This window comes from Scyliorhinus torazame, chromosome 15 (genome assembly GCF_047496885.1).
Source record: "Scyliorhinus torazame isolate Kashiwa2021f chromosome 15, sScyTor2.1, whole genome shotgun sequence".
Taxonomy (NCBI): Eukaryota; Metazoa; Chordata; class Chondrichthyes; order Carcharhiniformes; family Scyliorhinidae; genus Scyliorhinus; species Scyliorhinus torazame.
The window spans coordinates 119,175,663-119,195,190 of NC_092721.1; the positions used below are offsets into that span (position 1 = coordinate 119,175,663).

At 49.4% G+C, this 19,528-nt stretch overlaps 1 protein-coding gene across 2 annotated transcripts in view; it reads right to left on the reverse strand.

Annotated features, from left to right (window-relative positions):
* mfsd9 (major facilitator superfamily domain containing 9) overlaps positions 1 to 19,528 on the reverse strand; it is a 71,435-nt gene that overhangs the window by 9,016 nt on the left and 42,891 nt on the right. For both annotated transcript variants that reach the window (XM_072476636.1, XM_072476637.1), the window contains one exon: positions 2,028 to 2,237. In XM_072476636.1, coding sequence (XP_072332737.1) covers positions 2,028 to 2,237 — 210 coding nt within the window. The remainder of the gene's footprint in view (positions 1 to 2,027; positions 2,238 to 19,528) is intronic.

The following is a 19,528-nucleotide window of genomic DNA, read 5'->3' on the forward strand; positions in this document are numbered from 1 at the left end:
CTCCCACAACCGCTGGGAGAGGGCCCAGACTGGCTGTGGTGTACAGGACATAAGAATCCTCACCACATTCAAGGAGTGTGCCTGGAGGTGACTGGGGTGGCTGAGGACAGGGCTGTCACCAACGTGGAGGCCGGCGGATGCTGTAGAGGTGAGGAACCACCAGGCACCAACCAGAAGACCTGTCAAACATGAGCCTTACTGACTGACTAATCCATCCCTCCCACCGACCATATGTCCATTCTCCCGCAGGTCCTCCAGCCAACAGCGCCGGCCCATCCCGGGCTGCACCGTCTCCAGCCTCCCAGGAAAGTACCTCGGAGGAGCACCGAGGATGCCACCACAATAGTCGCGGCACAACTGTCATCCCCACCCTCCACCAGTGCAGATGCATGCACCTCGGTGGAAAACGTTAGTGGTCAGGCTTCTAGGGCACAATCTGGTGAGCACCACACTGCTGCTGATGTACATCAGGTGGAGGCAGGAACTCCCAGGCGAGACAGCAGTCAGAGAGGCTGCTGGATCCCAGGATCTAGTTGGGTCCCTGCCTGATGCTGAGCCTGTCCGGGCTACCAAAAGCTAATGGAGATGTGAGGGAGCGGCTGGGACATTCAGAGGGATATGTCAGCGACACTCCAGCAGATCTATAGTCGCGCAGGAGATGGGGTCAGCAATGAGTGGCAGAGGCCAACACTCCTTGGGCGGAGACCGCAGTGGAGAGCCTGGCTCATGACGTGAAGGAGTTCAAGGCATCACGCAGTCAGTGATGGCCATGGCTGAGGGTCTAGGCAGAATTTCCACTTTGCTGGGAGATGTGACCCAGTATCAGGCTGATCTTGATGAGGTTCTGTGGGACATGTTCCGCTCCCAGATGGGCATGGACGAGGCATGGCAGAGCATGCCCTAGTCACTGAGGAGCATCGCCGAGGGCGTCGACACGATGGTGCAGACCATGGGGACCACCAGGGCTGACAGAGCCAGACTTTGGAGGCGCTGGACACAGTCTGCAGCCGACACGCGAGGTCCCTGAAAGCTGAGAGGACACGCGACCAACGCCGTCGGGAAGTCAGCCCATTGGGGGCGAAGCATCGGAGAGGGCCTCAGGTGACGTCCTAAGGCCGTCCCAACGACGTGCGGTGTACTCAGCAATTACGCCGCTTTTGAGGGCCGGAGCATTTGAAAAATGGCACCACCCCTGATTTTGGCGTAAAAACGGATTCTCTGGCCAATCACCGAATGTGATTTTGATGTTGGCAATCGGAGAGTCCAGCCCTTAGTCTCAGAAATGGAGAATCCCGCCCTCTAACTTTTCCTGGGTTACTATTCTGCTGAGTAAGTCAGACCATCCAAAGTCTCTGCCTCTAATTCAGAGTTTTGGAGGTTTCCAAGCGCAAGATAATTACCCAACAGAAGTTGAAACTTCCCAGGTGATCCCTATGTAGTCAATGAGTGGAAAGTGTGAGGTGTTCCCCAGCCATCTTCTGGGGTACCTCCGACTATGACTGGAGGTTGGAAGATCTGGACTATAAATTGCTATTTCATCTGGAAGAATGTGTTTGGTCCTGGCATAACGAGGAGAGAGGAGGCAATGGAACAGGTGTTGTATCTCCAGTGCTGAGGAGAGAGGAGCTGAAAAGGCTGAAAAATCTCCCTTTTTGTTCATTTTCCCAATCTCCGCCACCCCCCTTCACTTGTTTAAAACTTTTTACAATTCTAACTTTTCCTAATTCCGATGAAAGATCATCAAGCTAGAATGTTAATTATTTTCTCTTGAACAAAATGACCGAGTATTTCCAACGTTTTCTGATTTTATTCTAGATTTGATACTTCAATAACACAACTGTCTCCAGTTTCTCAGTCACTACCCCCTTTTAATGAATGTCCTTTGGTTGAATCTAAATGTTTTGGGAATCTGCTGCCGGGAATCTTCCTGACACAAGTAACTGCAAAGTAGAGGATGTAAAACAATAGGTATCTTAATTGGGAACAAACTGAATGAATGTACTCATATTCTGTACAGAGAAACGTACCTGCATCCACAAAGAAAAGAAAACAGCAAATAAAGGAAGTTGTGTAGAAACCTCCATCCAGCTCAACAAGATATCCACTAAGTACAGGGCCCAAGATGAATCCCACCTTAGAAGCTGCACTAAGCCTTCCCATCACTTGGGGGCGTTCATGGTCAGGAATCAGATCTGCCAGAAGAGCTTTCAAAATAGATTGCGTATGTTTGAAGAGACCTGAAAGTAAGAGAACAAATAAAGATGCCAATTAACGAGGACACAGGTATTAAACAAGGAGGTATTAATACAAGGAGACAATTTAGTTTGATAATTTCAAGTATACGACTATTTGCTTCAGAGATATACAATCGTGCACTTCACAATGTTGTTCATTTCGGCAGCATTGCAGAGTGGATCTCAGTTAGCTCAGTAGGATAGAGGGCTGGTTTGTGGATCAGATAACCTGAACAGCATGGGGTCTGATCTCCATTCTCGCTGAGGTAGGTCTCCCGCGGGGCCTGCCTCCTCACCTTAGCCATGGGATAAAAATGGCAGTACTTTGCAGTGGTTCAGAGAACATTCACCACGGAACTGCCTTCAGGCAGAGAACTCAAGGAAAAAAAGAAACACCTTTCATTTTGCCATGCAATGCTGAAGCAGTCTTGGGCAGCATGGTAGTGCAGTGGTTAACACTACTGCTTCACAGTGTCAGGGACCAGGGTTCAATTCCAGCCTTGGGTAACTGTGTGAATTTTGCACATTCTTTCAGTCTCTATGTGGGTTTCCTCTGTGCTCTGGTTTCCCCCCATAGCCCAAAGATGCCCAGATTAGGTGGATTGGCTATGCTAAAATGCCCCAGAGTGTCCAAAGATATGCAGGTTAGGTGGGGTTACGGGGATAAGGGGGAGTGGGCCTCGGGAGTGTGCTGGTTCAGAGGGTCGACGCAGGTTAGGTGGGGTTACGGGGATAAGGGGGGTGGGGGTGCGGGGGGGGGGGGGGGGAGTGAGCCTCGGGAGCGTGCAGTTTCAGAGGGTCGGTGCAGGTTAGGTGTGGTTACGGGGATAAAGGGGGTGGGGGGCCTCGGGTGCGTGCTGGTTCAGAGGGTCGGTGCAGGTTCGGTGGGGTTACGGGGATAAGGGGGGTGTGGGTGCGGGGGGGGGGGGGGGGGGGGGAGTGAGCCTCGGGTGTGTGCAGTTTCAGAGGGTTGGTGCAGGTTAGGTGTGGCTACGGGGATAAGGGGGGTGCGGGTGCGGGGGGGGGGGGGGGGGTGGAGTGGGCTTCGGGAGCGTGCTGTTTCAGAGGGTCGGCGCAGGTTAGGTGTGGTTACAGGGATAAGGGGGGTGAGGGTGCGGGGGGGGGGGGGGGGTGGAGTGGGCTTCGGGAGCGTGCAGTTTCAGAGGGTCGGTGCAGGTTAGGTGGGGTTACGGGGAGTGGGGGTGCGGGGGGGAGTGGGCCTCGGGAGCGTGCTGTTTCAGAGGGTCGGTGCAGGTTAGGTGGGGTTACGGGGATAAGGGGTGTGGGGGGGGAGTGGGCTTCGGGAGCGTGCTGTTTCAGAGGGTCGGCGCAGGTTAGGTGTGGTTACGGGGATAAGGGGGGGTGTGGGTGCGGGGGGTGGAGTGGGCTTCGGGAGCATGCTGTTTCAGAGGGTCGGTGCAAGTTAGGTGGGGTTACGGGGATAAGGGGTGTGGGGGGGAGTGAGCCTCGGGAGCGTGCTGTTTCAGAGGGTCGGTGCAGGTTAGGTGTGGTTACGGGGATAAGGGGGGTGTGGGTGCGGGGGGGGGGGGGGGGGGGTGGAGTGGGCTTCGGGAGCGTGCTGTTTCAGAGGGTCGGCGCAGGTTAGGTGTGGTTACGGGGATAAGGGGGGTGTGGGTGCGGGGGGGGGGGTGGGTGGAGTGGGCTTCGGGAGCGTGCTGTTTCAGAGGGTCGGCGCATGTTAGGTGGGGTTATGGGGATAAGGGGGTGGCGTTGCGGGGGGGAGTGGGCCTCGGGAGCGTGCTGTTTCAGAGGGTCGGTGCAAGTTAGGTGGGGTTACGGGGATAAGGGGTGTGGGGGGAGTGGGCTTCGGGAGCGTGCTGTTTCAGAGGGTCGGCGCAGGTTAGGTGGGGTTATGGGGATAAGGGGGTGGCGTTGCGGGGGGGAGTGGGCCTCGGGAGCGTGCTGTTTCAGAGGGTCGGTGCAGGTTAGGTGGGCTTCGGGAGCGTGCTGTTTCGGAGGGTCGGTGCAGGTTAGGTGGGGTTACGGGGAGTGGGGGTGCGGGGGGGGAGTGGGCCTCGGGAGCGTGCTGTTTCAGAGGGTCGGTGCAAGTTAGGTGGGCTTCGGGAGCGTGCAGTTTCAGAGGGTCAGTGCAGGTTAGGTGGGGTTACGGGGAGTGGGGGTGCGGGGGGGAGTGGGCCTCGGGAGCGTGCTGTTTCAGAGGGTCGGTGCAAGTTAGGTGGGCTTCGGGAGCGTGCTGTTTCGGAGGGTCGGTGCAGGTTAGGTGGGGTTACGGGGAGTGGGGGTGCGGGGGGGAGTGGGCCTCGGGAGCGTGCTGTTTCAGAGGGTCGGTGCAAGTTAGGTGGGCGTCGGGAGCGTGCTGGTTCAGAGGGTCGGTGCAGGTTAGGTGTGGTTACGGGGATAAGGGGGGTGGGGGTGCGGGGGCGGGGGGGGAGTGGACCTCGGGAGCGTGCTGTTTCAGAGGGTCGGTGCAGGTTAGGTGTGGTTACGGGGATAAGGGGGGTGGGGGTGCGGGGGAGAGTGGACCTCGGGAGCGTGCTGTTTCAGAGGGTCGTGCAGGTTAGGTGTGGTTACGGGGATAAGGGGGGTGGGGGTGCGGGGGCGGGGGGAGGTGGGGGGGGAGTGGGCCTCGGGAGCGTGCTGTTTCAGAGGGTCGGTGCAGACCCGATAGTCTCCTTCTGCACTGTGGGAATTCTATGATTATTATGAGCAGCACTATCACCTTGCAGGCCAGTAACAAACAATTAAGTTATGGTTTTGATCAATGGCCAACACTATCCCAAGTAATAACATGTAAACAATTGGAATTGTTGGCTCCGCAGAGGTGCAAAGATTTTCTAGTTTCTGGCAGTTTGTGTGCTTGAGCTCAGCCTTATAGGTGAGTGAAGAGTACGTCCACTCTATCAGAGCAGCACTGGCACAGTCTGACAATGGAACATCTGGTCACAGATGGAGTGTGACTTGGGGACACAAATAAAATCGCACAATACTGAACAGAAAACAGTGAACATTCTTGTAATGACTAGTCACTTGCAATTTTTCTTTCCTTCCTAAATGCATTTTTTCTTCGAATGCATTTTGAATATTGAAAACAAAATTAAAAGCGCTAAGAACTAAAGAAGGTGAGAGCAATAAATTATGTACAAATTTTTCAAAATTACGCATTATCTTTGACATATCTAACGGTTGGATGTATAATGTCAGATGAAATAATCAAATCAGTTTTCTGAAACAATGGCCTGAATTTTACAAGGAGCCATACCGCTCACCCCGCCCAGAAGAAATGTCAGGCATGACTGACCCGCTAACGGAGGGAGGCCTTAAGCAGATGAGGGTGGGGCTTCTACCTCTCAACGGGAAGAAGATCACCCCTCAAGAGCCACTGGCCAATCTGATTGGCTGCCAGCTCATACAGTCCCAGCAGCATCGGAACTCAGTGGTGGGAGCAGCTGCGACTGCAGGTAGGCCCTGGGATGAAGACAACATGGCGTCTGGAGTGAGGCAAGTCTAGGGTTTTGGATGGGGAGGGATTCGGGAGCCTGTGGAGCTTGGCAAGGGGTGTGTGGGGATGGGTGGGCTGTGGTGGCCAGATGGGAACTGACAAAGGGAGGGTAACATCTTGGGATGGGGGTGCCAATGATGCACACAAGACATTCCCATAGGATATACCATCTTTCCATCTCATCTTTCAACAAGTTGGATTAAAAAAAACACCTTCCCACTCCTGCCCATCTGCCCCTGCCATTATACCATGGGCAGTGTAATAATTTAGTCAATTGGCTTGTTACAAGCTCACCTACCCGTCAATTTATTTTCTAAATCATGGGTGACTTGCCGAAATCATCGCCATCCACCTATCATTTTATGGGGACTGGGCCGGATGGGCAGAAAGTTTGGGGGCTAGCCATGCATCATATTTTACATGTCTCTCCTGCCAAAAATATGTGCAGTATGGGGTGTCCATAAAATCCAGCCTGATACAACATGTTCCAAAATCAACACGAGGACAGGCATAAACAGATTAAGTAATGAGTCATCATCAGCCAAATTTAGTTAATAATCTAACAGCAAGGAAAATTTATCTAACAGAGATCATAATGTATTAAATTTAACATTTGGTTTAAAAATGAAAAATATAACCTACTTAATACGATTCTGCATTTTGGTGTGGTTCACTTGAACAGGGTGAGGCAGGGACTGACAAATTGCAAACTGATCAAGACTATCATTGGAGTAAGCTACAAATGAACAATGAGAGGAGGGGAAAGGTCATTGTCTGAGGTCTTTCAGCCATAGTACACTGAAGGGACTGGAAAACTTGTAGAACCCCTTGGGCTGCATATTTAACATTGAATATGAAAACAAAAGTATAGAATTTGCATTGAGGCCCCTCAGGGAGGAACACATTGCATGAAGAAAATTTAATCATAGTGCACATTTTGTTATTTTTCTTAAGTAGGCCACAGACAAGTCCAAGTCAAGTAGGTGAAAGAAAACTATATTCATTGTGAAGCAATTATATTTACAATATACATCAGATCCCAACCGGGTGTGGCCGACTTGTACAGAACTCAATCCCTGAATTTCTTTGGGCATCCCGCCCCCTTAGCAGGTGAGCTCATACTCAGCGAGATTCACGGGAAACTGATTGCTTCAACCCCGTAGGTCTCGTGCGAGTTATAACATTTTCAATTTGAAATGTTTTGCGCCCATGGCTGATATGGAAAGTACATTGAAAATATCAAAAGAATTGCAATTGTACAGAGGCATTTGAATGGAACACTGTATGGAGACGTGTTGAGTTTTAAGGCACTTCTGTAATTTTACGTTGAAATGTTTAGTGATGTAATTTTAGAAATGTTATGAAAAAATAATCTTTCTGGATTAAAAAATAGTTTATTACAGGATCTGCACATAGCCATAGGGGAGCTAGGTCTCCTTACAAAATAGCCATGGTCCAAAAAACAAGCAAAAGATAAAATTAAACTAAAATAAAGACTATAGTGCTAGAATAGGTTGAATTTAAGGGATGGAAGAGATAATTGAAGAGGGAAACAAAAAAGCTAATAAGAGCTACAAAAAGGGAATATGAAAAGAAATTTGTGACAGATATCAAAATTACCAGTGAAGACTAAAGACTGTTGTGTAGCACCACTAGATATTAATATAATTGAAGAAATTAGGCCATGCAGATAACAGCCAATGGCACCAGATGACCCGGGGAATTGCATAACAGTGGCGCTATGCGGACAGATTTTCAGCCCCAATTGTTCTATAAATACAATCACTGATGAACATCATGGGGGTCACCATTCACCAGAAACCTAATTGGAACAGCCTATGGCTACAAGAGCAGGTTAGAGGCTGGGAATTCTGTGGTAACCAGCTCATCTCCTGACTCCCCAAAACCTTTCAGCAGTGTGACTGAAGACTCTCCGTTTGTCTAGCTGAGTGCAGCTGTCGCCATCTGGGATGGCCACTTACGACAAGAAACATGGACGTTAGCAAAGCCTAAAGGTAAATATGGACAATGGAAGATTCAGGCAGACACAGAGCCTGCATGTATATTCGTGAGCAGAGAATCCAGCCAGCATCGAAACCCCCAACCGATTAGCATTTTAATGACCCATCTCCGTAAGACAAAGGACTGATACTCAGATAACCGATACAATTCCAGACACATCGGCGCCACTCCCTTTACTCAGGAAGCATAAACAGCAAGGCCAATGACCGCTTAGGACACCAGCCATCAAGGCACCCACCCCTTTATTGGCTCAGATCGAAGGCAGTGATCGAAGTCTGCCGAATTATTGGGTCTTAACCTAAGGACCGCCCAAAAGAGCGCGAAACCCCCCAAGGGTAAAGAGAGATACTGCCATGTGTTCGATCTCTTTTGGACCTGGCGCTCCGGCAACGTCCATCTCCAACTGCAGCACCATGACCAGAAGCAAGTCCAAGTTCAACGCTCGCTACCAGACGGATGGGCCTAGCTGAACCGCAGTTACTTCTCCAGACCCAGCAGATCCAGATTCAAACAAAGGCCACTGTTCCTCTGACCTAAGCCGGGTGCCTGAAGTTAAGTACAGGTTGACATAGTGTTAGGTGTAGTTTAGCTCGTAGTGTTTATGTTGCATGTATAAGTTAATCTTGGGTGTAAATAAAGTATTATTGAACTTGAACTAACTAACTGGTTGTTGGGTCTTTGATCGATATCCGGTCGAACCTTGTGGAGGTATCATTTGATACCTGGCGACTCTGAAAGCAATATAATATCGATATCTAGACAAAAGAAGGGCAACCTTATTGACTGCCATATTTATCGCGAGTAAATATAGCAACACAGCTTCAACATAATTCAAGAAGCTCGACACCATCCAAAATGAAGCAGGCACTTGATGAGCATCCCATACACCATGTTAAACATTCACTTTCTCCACCACTGCTGCAGAATGGTTGCAATGTGCAATGTCTCAAAGATGGACTGTAGCAACTCGCCAAGGTTCCTTCACACTGGGCTAAATCGCTGGCTTTTAAAGCAGACCAAGGCAGGCTAGCAGCACGGTTCGATTCCCGTACCAGCCTCCCCGAACAGGCGCCGGAATGTGGCGACTAGGGGCATTTCACAGTAACTTCAATGAAGCCTACTTGTGACAATAAGCGATTTTCATTTAATTTCATTTCAATAGCATTTTTCAAACTCAAGACCTCCGATACCTAGAAGGACAAGAGCAGCCGACATATAGGAAAGCCACCATCTGCATGTTCCCCATCAAATCTCAGACAATTCTGATTTAGTAATGTGTCATTACTTTAATGGTTATTGGGTCAACCACATGGACTGGAATGGTTGAAGAAAGTGACTCACCATCAATTTCTCAAGGGCAATTAGGGATGGGCCAAAGCCTGCTGTGTAGCACCACTAGATATTAATATAATTGAAGAAAGTAGGCTGCATCAGTAAATGCTGGTGCTGTTTTCTCCCCACTCATTCAGGGGATGTAATTGACACTGGCTAGGCCTGTGTTTTTTGCCCATCCTTAACTGCACTTGCGAAGGTCATGCAGAGTCGCCTCTTGAGCCGCTGTAGTCCATGTGGTATGGTGACTTTTAAAGTGATGTCAGGCAAGGTGTTGTAGGATTTTGACCCAATGACACTGAAGTAATGCCGATATATTATCAGGCCAGTATTGTTGCGACTTGGAGGGGAACTTGGTGGTTTACCAGGCATCTTCTGCCCTTATCTTTCCAGGTGTGGAATGCTGCAAACATCTTTAACCAGAAGTGTTGAGTTCGGCCTCCTCTTGAGGTCCCCAACATGCTCGCCTTCAGCCAACTGTATTCACTTCACATGATACGAAAAAATGGCTTAAGGCACTGGATATAAGAAAGCTTTTGGGACCCAGCATCATCCTGGCAGTTAAGTTGCAGAACTAGCCGTGTCCATGGCCAAGCTCTTTCAGTACAGCCATAATACTGAAATCGACTGATAATGAGGAATACTGCCCAGGTGTGTGTCTTGTCCACAAAAAGCAGGAAAAATCCCAAGCTGTTCAATTACCTGCATAGAAAAGTGAAGTGCAGCAAAACTTCATCAGAATCTAACAGTGTTCCAAAGGTTAGATTAACAGGAGAGATTGTGTAAACTAAATTTTTATCCCTTGTTAAGTGATTTGATTGAAGGTATAACTTTGAAAAGAATGTTTTTCGAATAGATAGGGAGAAACATTTTCTTCTGGTGATGGAATCTAGGACACGGGGATATAACCTTAAAATCAGAAACAGACCATTCAAAGAGAGAAATAGTGCTTCTCGTAAAGGGTGGTTGATGGGGTGGAGCACTCTCTGACACAAAGTGTAGGATACTAATGCAAATAATTACTTTAAATCTGAGGTCAATACATTTTTGCAGGGTAAGAAGGACAAAATAATTCCTGTTGCATTTATATAGCGCCTTTCATGACCACAGGACATCTCAAAGCTCTTTACAGCCAATGAAGTCCTTTAGAAGTGTAATGTTACAAGTGAACATATTAACAAGGAGCAGGAATAGACCATTCAGCCCCACGAGCCTGCTCCACCATTCAGTAAGATCATGGCTAATCTGATTGTAACCTCAAATCTGCATCCTGCCTACCCCCAATAGCCTACCAAGAATCTATCCACCTCTGCCTTAAAAATATTTAAAGAATCTGCTTCCACCGTCTTTTCAGGAAGAAACCGTGTGGAAAAGTTTTACCTCATCTGTTTTAAATGGGCATTCTCATATTTTGAAACATGATGCATAGTTTTAAATTGTCCCACAAGGGAAACATCCTCTCCACATCCACCCTGTCAACACCCCATAAGCTCTTATATGTTTCAATCAAATCACTTCTTACTCTTCTAAACTCCAGAGGATACAAGCCGAGCCTGTCCAACATTTCCTCATAAGACAACCCACTTATTGCAGGTATTAGTCTGGTGAACCATCTCTGACTGCTTCCAACTCATTTACATCCTTCCTTAGATAAGGTGACCAATACTGTACACAGTACTCCAGATGTGGTTGTGGTAGTAGAGGTATTACGGTACCTGGTAATGATGGAACACCATTGGTAGAAATTGTATGCTTCCTATTGGTTAAGCTGTATGGTAGCTCCGCCCTGCTAGGCGGGGTATAAGAGCCCGTGCCGCCCCAACAGCTTTCATTCTGTACCTGAGCTGCTGGGGGAAACATCGAGCTTATTAAATCCTTCAGTTGGACTACAACCTCGCTTTAGTGGTCATTGATCGTGCATCAATTTAATAAGCTAGATTTAAAAGGATGGAGCTCCGAATCAAGCCGGTGTGTCTGCAACTCAGCCCCCACGCGGCGAACTCATCGGCAATCTTCAAGCACTGGCTGGCGTGTTTTAAAGGATATCTCGGGACGGCCGCAAACACACCCACGGGAGAACAGAAAATGCAAGTCCTGCACTCGAGGGTGAGCCCGGAGATTTATACTCTCATCGAGGAAGCGGAAGACTTCGATGCGCCAATAGAGCTGCTAAAAGGACATTATATTTGCCCGGTAAACCAGGTCTATGCCCGACATCTGCTAGCGACGAGGCGACAAATCCCTGGGGAATCGCTGGAAGAATTCTACCGTGCACTCCTGGTGTTGGGGAGAAACTGCAGCTGCCCGCAAGTTTCGGCGAGCGAACAGACTGAACTCTTGGTCCGGGACGCTTTTGTGGCAGGTATGCTGTCCTCCCAAATCCGCCAGCGATTGCTGGAAAAAGACACTCTAGGTCTCAAGGAGGCATGGGCTCTTGCAGGCTCCCTGGATGTGGCCTCCAGAAACGCCCGGGCTTACGTTGCCGACCGCGTGGCAGCCCCCTGGGCAGCGTGGAATCCCTCCGCAGCCGACCCAGAGACATACCCCATCCCCCCGCAGGCTTGTGCTGCAAGGCGGCCTGGCAACCACGGGAGGCCCCGCTGCTACTTTTGCGGGCAGGCCAAGCACCCCCGCCAGCGCTGCCCGGCCCGCGCATCCACCTGCAAGGGATGCAGTAAAAAGGGCCATTTCGTGGTGGTATGCCAGGCCCGTGCGGTTGCCGCGTTCTCCGGCGGCCCGCCACCACAAACCTCTCCACGGTCCCAGTGCGGTCAGCGGGCTCCGCCATCTTCCTTCTCCAGAGGCCATGTGCGGCCCCCGGGCGCCGCCATTTTGTCCCGCGGACGCCACATTAGATGTATGGGCGTCGCCATTTTGTGCACCCCCAGCCATGTGCGACCAATGGGAGCCGCCATCTTGGATGGACCCCCAGGACCCCAGCTCGGCTAACCACGCACTGCCCGAAGAGAACACTCAACTGCTGCGATTAGCCTCGCTGACTCTGGATCAGTCCCGGCCTCGAACACTCTCAACTGCAACGACGACGGTATTTATCAACGGGCACGAGACATCCTGCCTAATCGACTCTGGGAGCACGGAGAGCTTCATACACCCCGACACGATAAGGCGCTGTTCTTTCCTCGTCCACCCGGTTAATCAAAAAATCTCCCTGGCCTCCGGTTCCCACTCAGTAGAGATAAAGGGGTTTTGTGTAGCAAACTTCACAGTCCAGGGAAAGGAGTTCAAAAATTACAGCCTCTACGCCCTTCCCCACCTCTGCGCGGCCACACTCCTAGGTTTAGACTTCCAGTGTAATCTCCAAAGTCTAACCTTCAAATTTGGCAGCCCTATCCCCCTCTTCACTGTCTGCGGCCCCGCGATCCTTAAGGTCGACCCGCCTTCCCTGTTTGCGAGCCCATCCCAGATTGCAAGCCCGTCGCCACCCGGAGCAGACGGTACAGTGCCCAGGACCGGGGGCGCGATTCTCCGACCCCCCACCGGGGGGGGGGGGGGGGGGGGGGGTCATATGGTATGATATGGTATAATAGCTAAGAAAACAGATGCCGGAAATCTAAAGTCTTTCTAATTAAGGAAACAAGACAAATGAAGAGAAGTGACCAAGATGTCTTGAGTTAAGTGAAAAGGAACCATGGCATGGTTCAGAAGAATTCAAGGAAGAGTAAACAAGCTGTTCTGAGTTAAAAAGACAATTTCAGGAAGTAGGTTTAAAGCGGGACAGCAGCCTTCAAAGTTGAATCAAATGGGACGCCATTTTTAATACACTCTGGCAATCGAGAGTTAAAGTAATTGTGAGCAGTTTGCACAAAAGCAAAGACAAAGGAATACAAAAGGGGTTGGTGTAAATTCCTGGACTAGGTTCGCTGTTGAAGGTGGAGTGGAAGAGTTATTTGAAAGTGTCATTGGGAAAACCTGGTCTGGACTTTGGAATGCCAACTGCTAAGGGGAAGAATACTTATGAGAGAAGATTTTAAAGTGTGTTTCTGGGTGTGGAGTTTGGACACTACCACGTGACAATAATCCAGCGGGATTGTGAGAACACATTCGCAAACATTCACTTGGGGTTCTGAGTGTAGAGTGTATTTATCTACAGGCATCCTGTGTGCTTCAAAGGGACTTTGTGTTAATAAGACCATTGTAGATTAAGATGTACATTGCAATTAGTATCAATCCAAAAAAACTGTGTGTAATAAAATAACTAAAGGGGGAAATAAAAACATATTGTAACATCATCCATTTTTTTTCATGATTAATAGATGTTTTATTCCTGTTGTTAAAACGAATTAGCGGCCCTGTGACTTTGTTCTTCCACATTTTCTAAAAAAAAAATAAAGGTTATGCGATGGGATTCTCCATTTCTGAGACGAAGTGTTGACTCCAATGCTGAATTCGTGGATTTTTACTACATCAAAACTGGGCCACACCTGGACCAATTACGCTACTGTTTAGAGGCTAGCACCAGCTGCTTCCGGATGTGGAAGGGGAAGGAAGAATTGGGGATATATACAAGTGGCTGGGGAAGCAGGGAGGCAAGCGGGTGGTGAAGATCAAGGAGAAACGGGAAGCGGAGTTGGGAGGGGAGATCAATTGAGGCGCTGCGTAAGCTAAACGGGACCTCCTCTTGTACAAGGATGAGCCGGATACAGTTTAAGGTGGTACGCAGGTTGCATATGACTCGGGCGAGAATGAGTGGTTCTTTCAGGGGTAGCATATGAGTGTGAGAGGTGTGTGCGGGGGCCAGCGAATCACGCGCACATGTTTTGGGGTTGCGAAAAATTGGGAAGATTCTGGGTGGGAGTGTTCGCGGTCTTAGCCAGGATAGTGGAGGAGGGAGTGGACCCGGACACTTTGGTGGCGATATTTGGGGTTTCAGAGAAGCTGGAGCTCAGGGAGAGGAGGAAGGCCGATGTCTTGGCCTTCGCCTCTCTGATTGCACGGCGGCGGATTTTGCTGGAGTGGCGGTCGGCCTCGCCACCGGGTGTAGCGGCTTGGTTGGGTGACCTCTATGACTTCCTGCGATTAGAGAAGATGAAGTATGAGTTAAGGGACTCTTCAGGGGGGTTTAAGGAAAGGTGGGGGATGTTTGTGACCGTGTTTGAGGGGCTGTTCATTGCGGGGGAGGGGGGCTGAAAAAGAGGAAAAATCTGTGCAGACTGTATAGTTGATTGTTGGGAAGTATGTTTCCCGGGGCGTTTGTTCGCTGTAACCTGTTTCGATACATGTTTGTAATGGAATACATTTTTAAAAAAAGTTAAGGGGCTAGCACCAGCACCATGTGGAACACAATCGATTCCAATGAAAAACAGTGTGGGATTCACCGGGTCCATGATTGACACTTGGGAGGCTGACAAGCTGCAGCTGCATATACACATTACAATCCCCACACACACTCATCCCAGCCATTAAGATGGCACTGGTTGTGCTGGAGCGCGCCCATACAGCTGATGGGTTGGCTGGGGCCAGAGGGCATCTGGAGGGGTGCCCTGGGGAACACCTATATGACCCGTCGTCCGACGTTCACAGTGGTCTTCAGCGGCGTGCGCAGGTGCACGGTGTTGCTCTCTTTGGTTGGCTCTGAATATGGTGGTCAAGATGGTCGCCTTCCTTAATTCTAATTACGTTTGTTCTAGAGCCGCCAGGTATCTTTCGATACCGCCACAAGATTCAAAACCAAATACTGATCAAAGACTCGGTACACCAGTGTTAGGTCAAAGTCAATGCTTATTTATTTACACACACAGTTAAATCTACTCATGCACAAATACTACAGACTAAACTATCACTACTGCTAAAGCCTATACTTAGCTTTGGGCGCCCACTCAGTCAGAGGAACAATGGCCATTGTTCGGTTCTGAGGCTGTTGGGGTCGAACTGGTACAGGGGACCAGCTAAGGTCGTCTGTCCAGTAATGTGCGTTGACCTTGGACTTACTTGCTTCTGGTGCAGCTGGTGGACGGGTCTCTCCGCTGTGAGAACCGAGTCCAAGAGAGCGATTCTCTCTTGGGGGCTCCTTCTTATACCCAAAGGGGCTTCGTGCTCTTTTGGGTGGGCCTTGAACTTGGCCCCAATCAATTGGGCCGTTTCTCGATCATTCTTATTGATTTCATCCAATAAAGGGATGGGTGCCCTGATGGCTGGGCGTGTCCTAGGTGGCCGTTGGCCTGCTTTGTTTCGGTCTCCTCTGGCGCCGGGGTGTCTGCCTTAGTATCGGTTACTCAAATGTTACTCTTTTGTTCCTGGAGATGGGCTATTAGTATGCTAATGGGCCTACAGTTTTGGTCTTGTCTGGGAGCTGCGGCTCCAATATACAGACAAGCTCTGAACCTGCTTGTTTTCTCAGCATTGTCCATTTTCCCTGCAATCTTTGCAAAGTGTCCATTTTGTAATCGGGAATTGGCCATCCCAGATGGCTACAACGGCCGCCTTGCCGGTTGCAGCAATGGTGTTTGGCACCCGTCCACCCCGAATCCACAGCACACCTAGCCATCCCCCACTACTCCCCCTGGCCCCAGCAGAAGCCCCCCTACCAGTGGCACAACTGTCACCAAACTATGGTGATATTGGACACTTTCCGTACCCCCTCTCTCTCCTTCAGCAGCCTCAACGCTGGTTTCATGATTTTCAAAAGCACAAGTGAACCGCACCATCAGGAACTGGGCCCATCGGAGGAGTAGAATTGAGGAGGTCATGGTGAATACTGGGTCGGACCCGCTAATGGTATGCAAACAGTGACCACTGTACGTGCGTTCCGGTACGCATTGATGCCGCTGTCGAGGTGACGGAGAATCGCGATTTGGGATGTCGAATCGGCCCCGCCCCGATTTTGCCGTTGAACCTATTCTCCGCCCAATCGCGTTTCACAATTTCAGTGTCAGCAAACTGAGAAACCTGTCCACTGTCTTTTGAGCCAAGGTTCCATTCTGCGATTCTCCCATCCAGTTCTAACATGAACTGGTATTTTACCATCTCCAGTACTCTAATTTTTCCCTCCTTCTTAATTTTCTAGTCATCCTTTGCTATTCCTTATATTCTGTCCAATCTTCTGACCTGCCACCTGTCTTTGTACAGTTCTATGCTTTTTCTTTAAGTTTGATACTGTTATGGGTCCGGGTTTACAGAACCCCAAAGTGTTTCATGGAGTTCAACCGACCTACAACTTTTCATAGATTGTGGTGTGGGAAGCACACAGCTTACTCTCCAGGCATGATACAGCAATTATGGACAAATGGTTTTTAAAACAAAACAATGTTTATTCTATGAACTCAATTTAACCTTTAAAAAAACAAACATTGAATATCTTAACACCCATTACTTCAAAGATAACCCCAAAAGACTACAACACTAAATAATCCTTCAAACTGTTCCTTTAAACATCCAAAAGACTTCAACCTCCAAAAACAGACATGAGGTTACATTCAATATATTTATAGTCTTTAGATTTGCAGACATCAACAGACCAGCTCTGTTTCTTCCTGCAGCTCTCAGCAAAACACACAGACACTCCCAGCTTTCTCCTCAAACTGAAACCAAAAGCAGAAGTGAGCTCAGCTCCCCCCACCCTCTGACACCACTTCAGTAATATGATCAGCTCCATTTCTTAAAGGTACATTGCTTAAACATTCATTTCTTAAAGGTACTCTCACATGACAATACTAGTTAACCATGGATAGTGGGTTCACCCCTTGGATGTTGTCTTACTCATGTATATTCTGTGCATTCTGAAGGGCCCCCTTAAATATTTGCCACTGCGTCTCTATTGACCTATCCCTTAACCTAATTTGCCTATTCACTTCAGTTAGCTCAACTCTCAAAATTGTCCTTATTTAACTTAAAAAATATAGCCTCAGACCCAATCCTTTCTCCTTTAAACTGAATGTAAAATTAAATTATGGTCACTGCTACCTAGCGCCGGCTTCGTTATGACATCATTAATTACTCCCATCTCATTGCACGAAACCAGGATATATAGACAGCTCTCTGGTTGGTTCCACAACATGCTGTTCTTTTTTATAACTTTAGAGTACCCAATTCATTTTTTCCAATTAAGGGGCAATTTAGCGTGTTCAATCCACCTACCTTGCACATCTTTGGGTTGTGGGGGCAAAACCCACGAAGCACGGTAAGAATGTGCAAACTCCACACAGACAGTGACCCAGAGCCGGGATCGAACCTGGGACCTCGGCGCCGTGAGACTGCAGTGCTACCACTGCGCCACCGTGCTGCCCCTCACAACATGCTGTTCTAAGAAACCAACCCGAAAACATTCATTGACCTCATCCAGGCTATCTCTGCCCATCTGAATTTTCCAGTTTATTTGTAAATTAAAACGCATTATTATAATCCCATGATTATTGCGCACCTTGCTTTTTTACCGATTAAGGGGCAATTTAGCATTGCCTATTGAACTACCCTGCACATTTTTGGGTTGTGGAGGTGAGACCCATGCTAACATGGTGAGAATTACCTGGGGCCGGGATCAAATCCAGGTCCTTGGCACCCTGAGGCAGCAGTGCTAACCATTGTGCCACCATGCCGCCCATCGTTGTACCTTTCTTTTTTTTTTAATAAACATTTTATTGAGATATTTTTTGGTATTATAACAACACAATAAACAATGTACAGAAAACTATAAGCATATTGCAAAAGCCGTCTCCCTTTAGGGAAACCCTTACAGGTCCCATCTTTATTAACCCCCTACTCGAAGCTAAACTACCCCCCCCCCCACGATTAATTTTTCGCGAAGAAGTCGATGAATGGCTGCCACCTCCGGGCAAACCCAAACAGTGACCCTCTCAAGGCGAATTTTCTCCAAACAGGGAAAGCTAGCCATGTCCGATAGCCAGGACTCCGACTTCTGGGGCTTTGAGTCCCTCCAAGCTAATAGTATCCGTCTCTGGGCTACCATGGAAGCAAAGGCCAGAACGTTTGCCTCTTTCTCCTCCTGGATTCCCGGATCTTCCGACACCCCGAAAATTGCCACCTCTGGACTCAGCGCCACCCTTGTTTTTAACACCATGGACATGACATCTGCAAACCCCTGCCAAACTCCCCTAAGCTTCGGACATGCCCAGAACATGTGGACATGGTTCGCTGGTCCTCGCTCACATTTTGCACACCTGTCTTCCACCCCAAAGAATCTGCTCATCTGGGCCACTGTCACGTGAGCCCAGTATTGTATCAGGCTGAGCCAGGCACATGTTGCGGACGCGTTGACTCTACTCAATGCGTCCACCCATAGACCATCCTCTATCTCTCCTCCCAGCTCCTCCTCCCACTTGTGCTTCAGCTCCTCGGTCTGCATCTCCTCTGACCCCATAAGTTCCTTGTAAATGTCCGAGACGCTCCCCACCCTCTGGAAACTACCCTGGCCTGAAACCCCCTTGTGGTAGGAGCAGGAAGGTTGACACCTGTTTACGTAGGAAGTCCCGCACCTGCAGATACCCGAATATGTTTCCCCTCGCCAACCCAAACTTCTCCTCCAGCGCCCTCATACTCGGAAAGCTCCCCTCTATAAATATATCCCCCATCCTCTCAATCCCTGCTCTCCGCCATATCTGGAACCCCCTATCCATACTTCCCGGGGCAAACCGGTGATTATTACAGATTGGGGACCAGACCGGTGCTCCCTCTGGTCCCACATGTCTCCTTCATTGCCCCCAGACTCTCAGGGCCGCCACCACCACTGGGCTGGTGGCGTACCATGCCAGCAGGAACGGCAGAGGCGCAGTTATCAACGCCCCCAAACTGGTGCCCTTGCATGAAGCCGCCTCCATACGCTCCCATGCAGACCCCTCCCCCACCACTCACTTCCTGATCATGGCTATATTCGCCACCCAGTAATAGTTACTAAAATTTGGCAGCGCCAGCCTGCCCTCTCCCCGACTCTGTTCAAGCATTACCTTCCTTACCCGCGGGGTCTTGCCCGCCCAAACAAAGCCAGAGGTCACTTGGTTGACCCGTTTAAAAAAGGAAAGCTGAATAAAGATGGGGAGACACTGAAACACGAACAGGAATCTCAGGAGGACCGTCATCTTCACCGTCTGCACCCTCCCAGCTAATGACAACGGAAGCGTGTCCCATCTCCGAAAATCGTCCTTCATTTGGTCTACTAGTCGGCCAGATTTAATTTATGCAGTCGGTCCCATTCCCGCGCCACTTGAATGCCTAGGTACCTAAAGCTTCCCCCTACTAATCTAAACGGCAGCTCCCCCAATCGCCTCTCCTATCCCCTCGCCTGGACCGCAAGCATCTCACTTTTCCCCATATTTAGCTAATATCCCGAAAACCAGCCAAATTCCTCATGATTTCTTCCATTCCCTCTAATGGGTCCGATACATACAGAAGTAGGTTGTCTACATAGAGCGAGACTCTGTGCTCCAACCCCCCCTCCCCCCAGACCAGCCCCTTCCAGCCCCTTGAGGCTCTCAGAGCAATTGCCAAC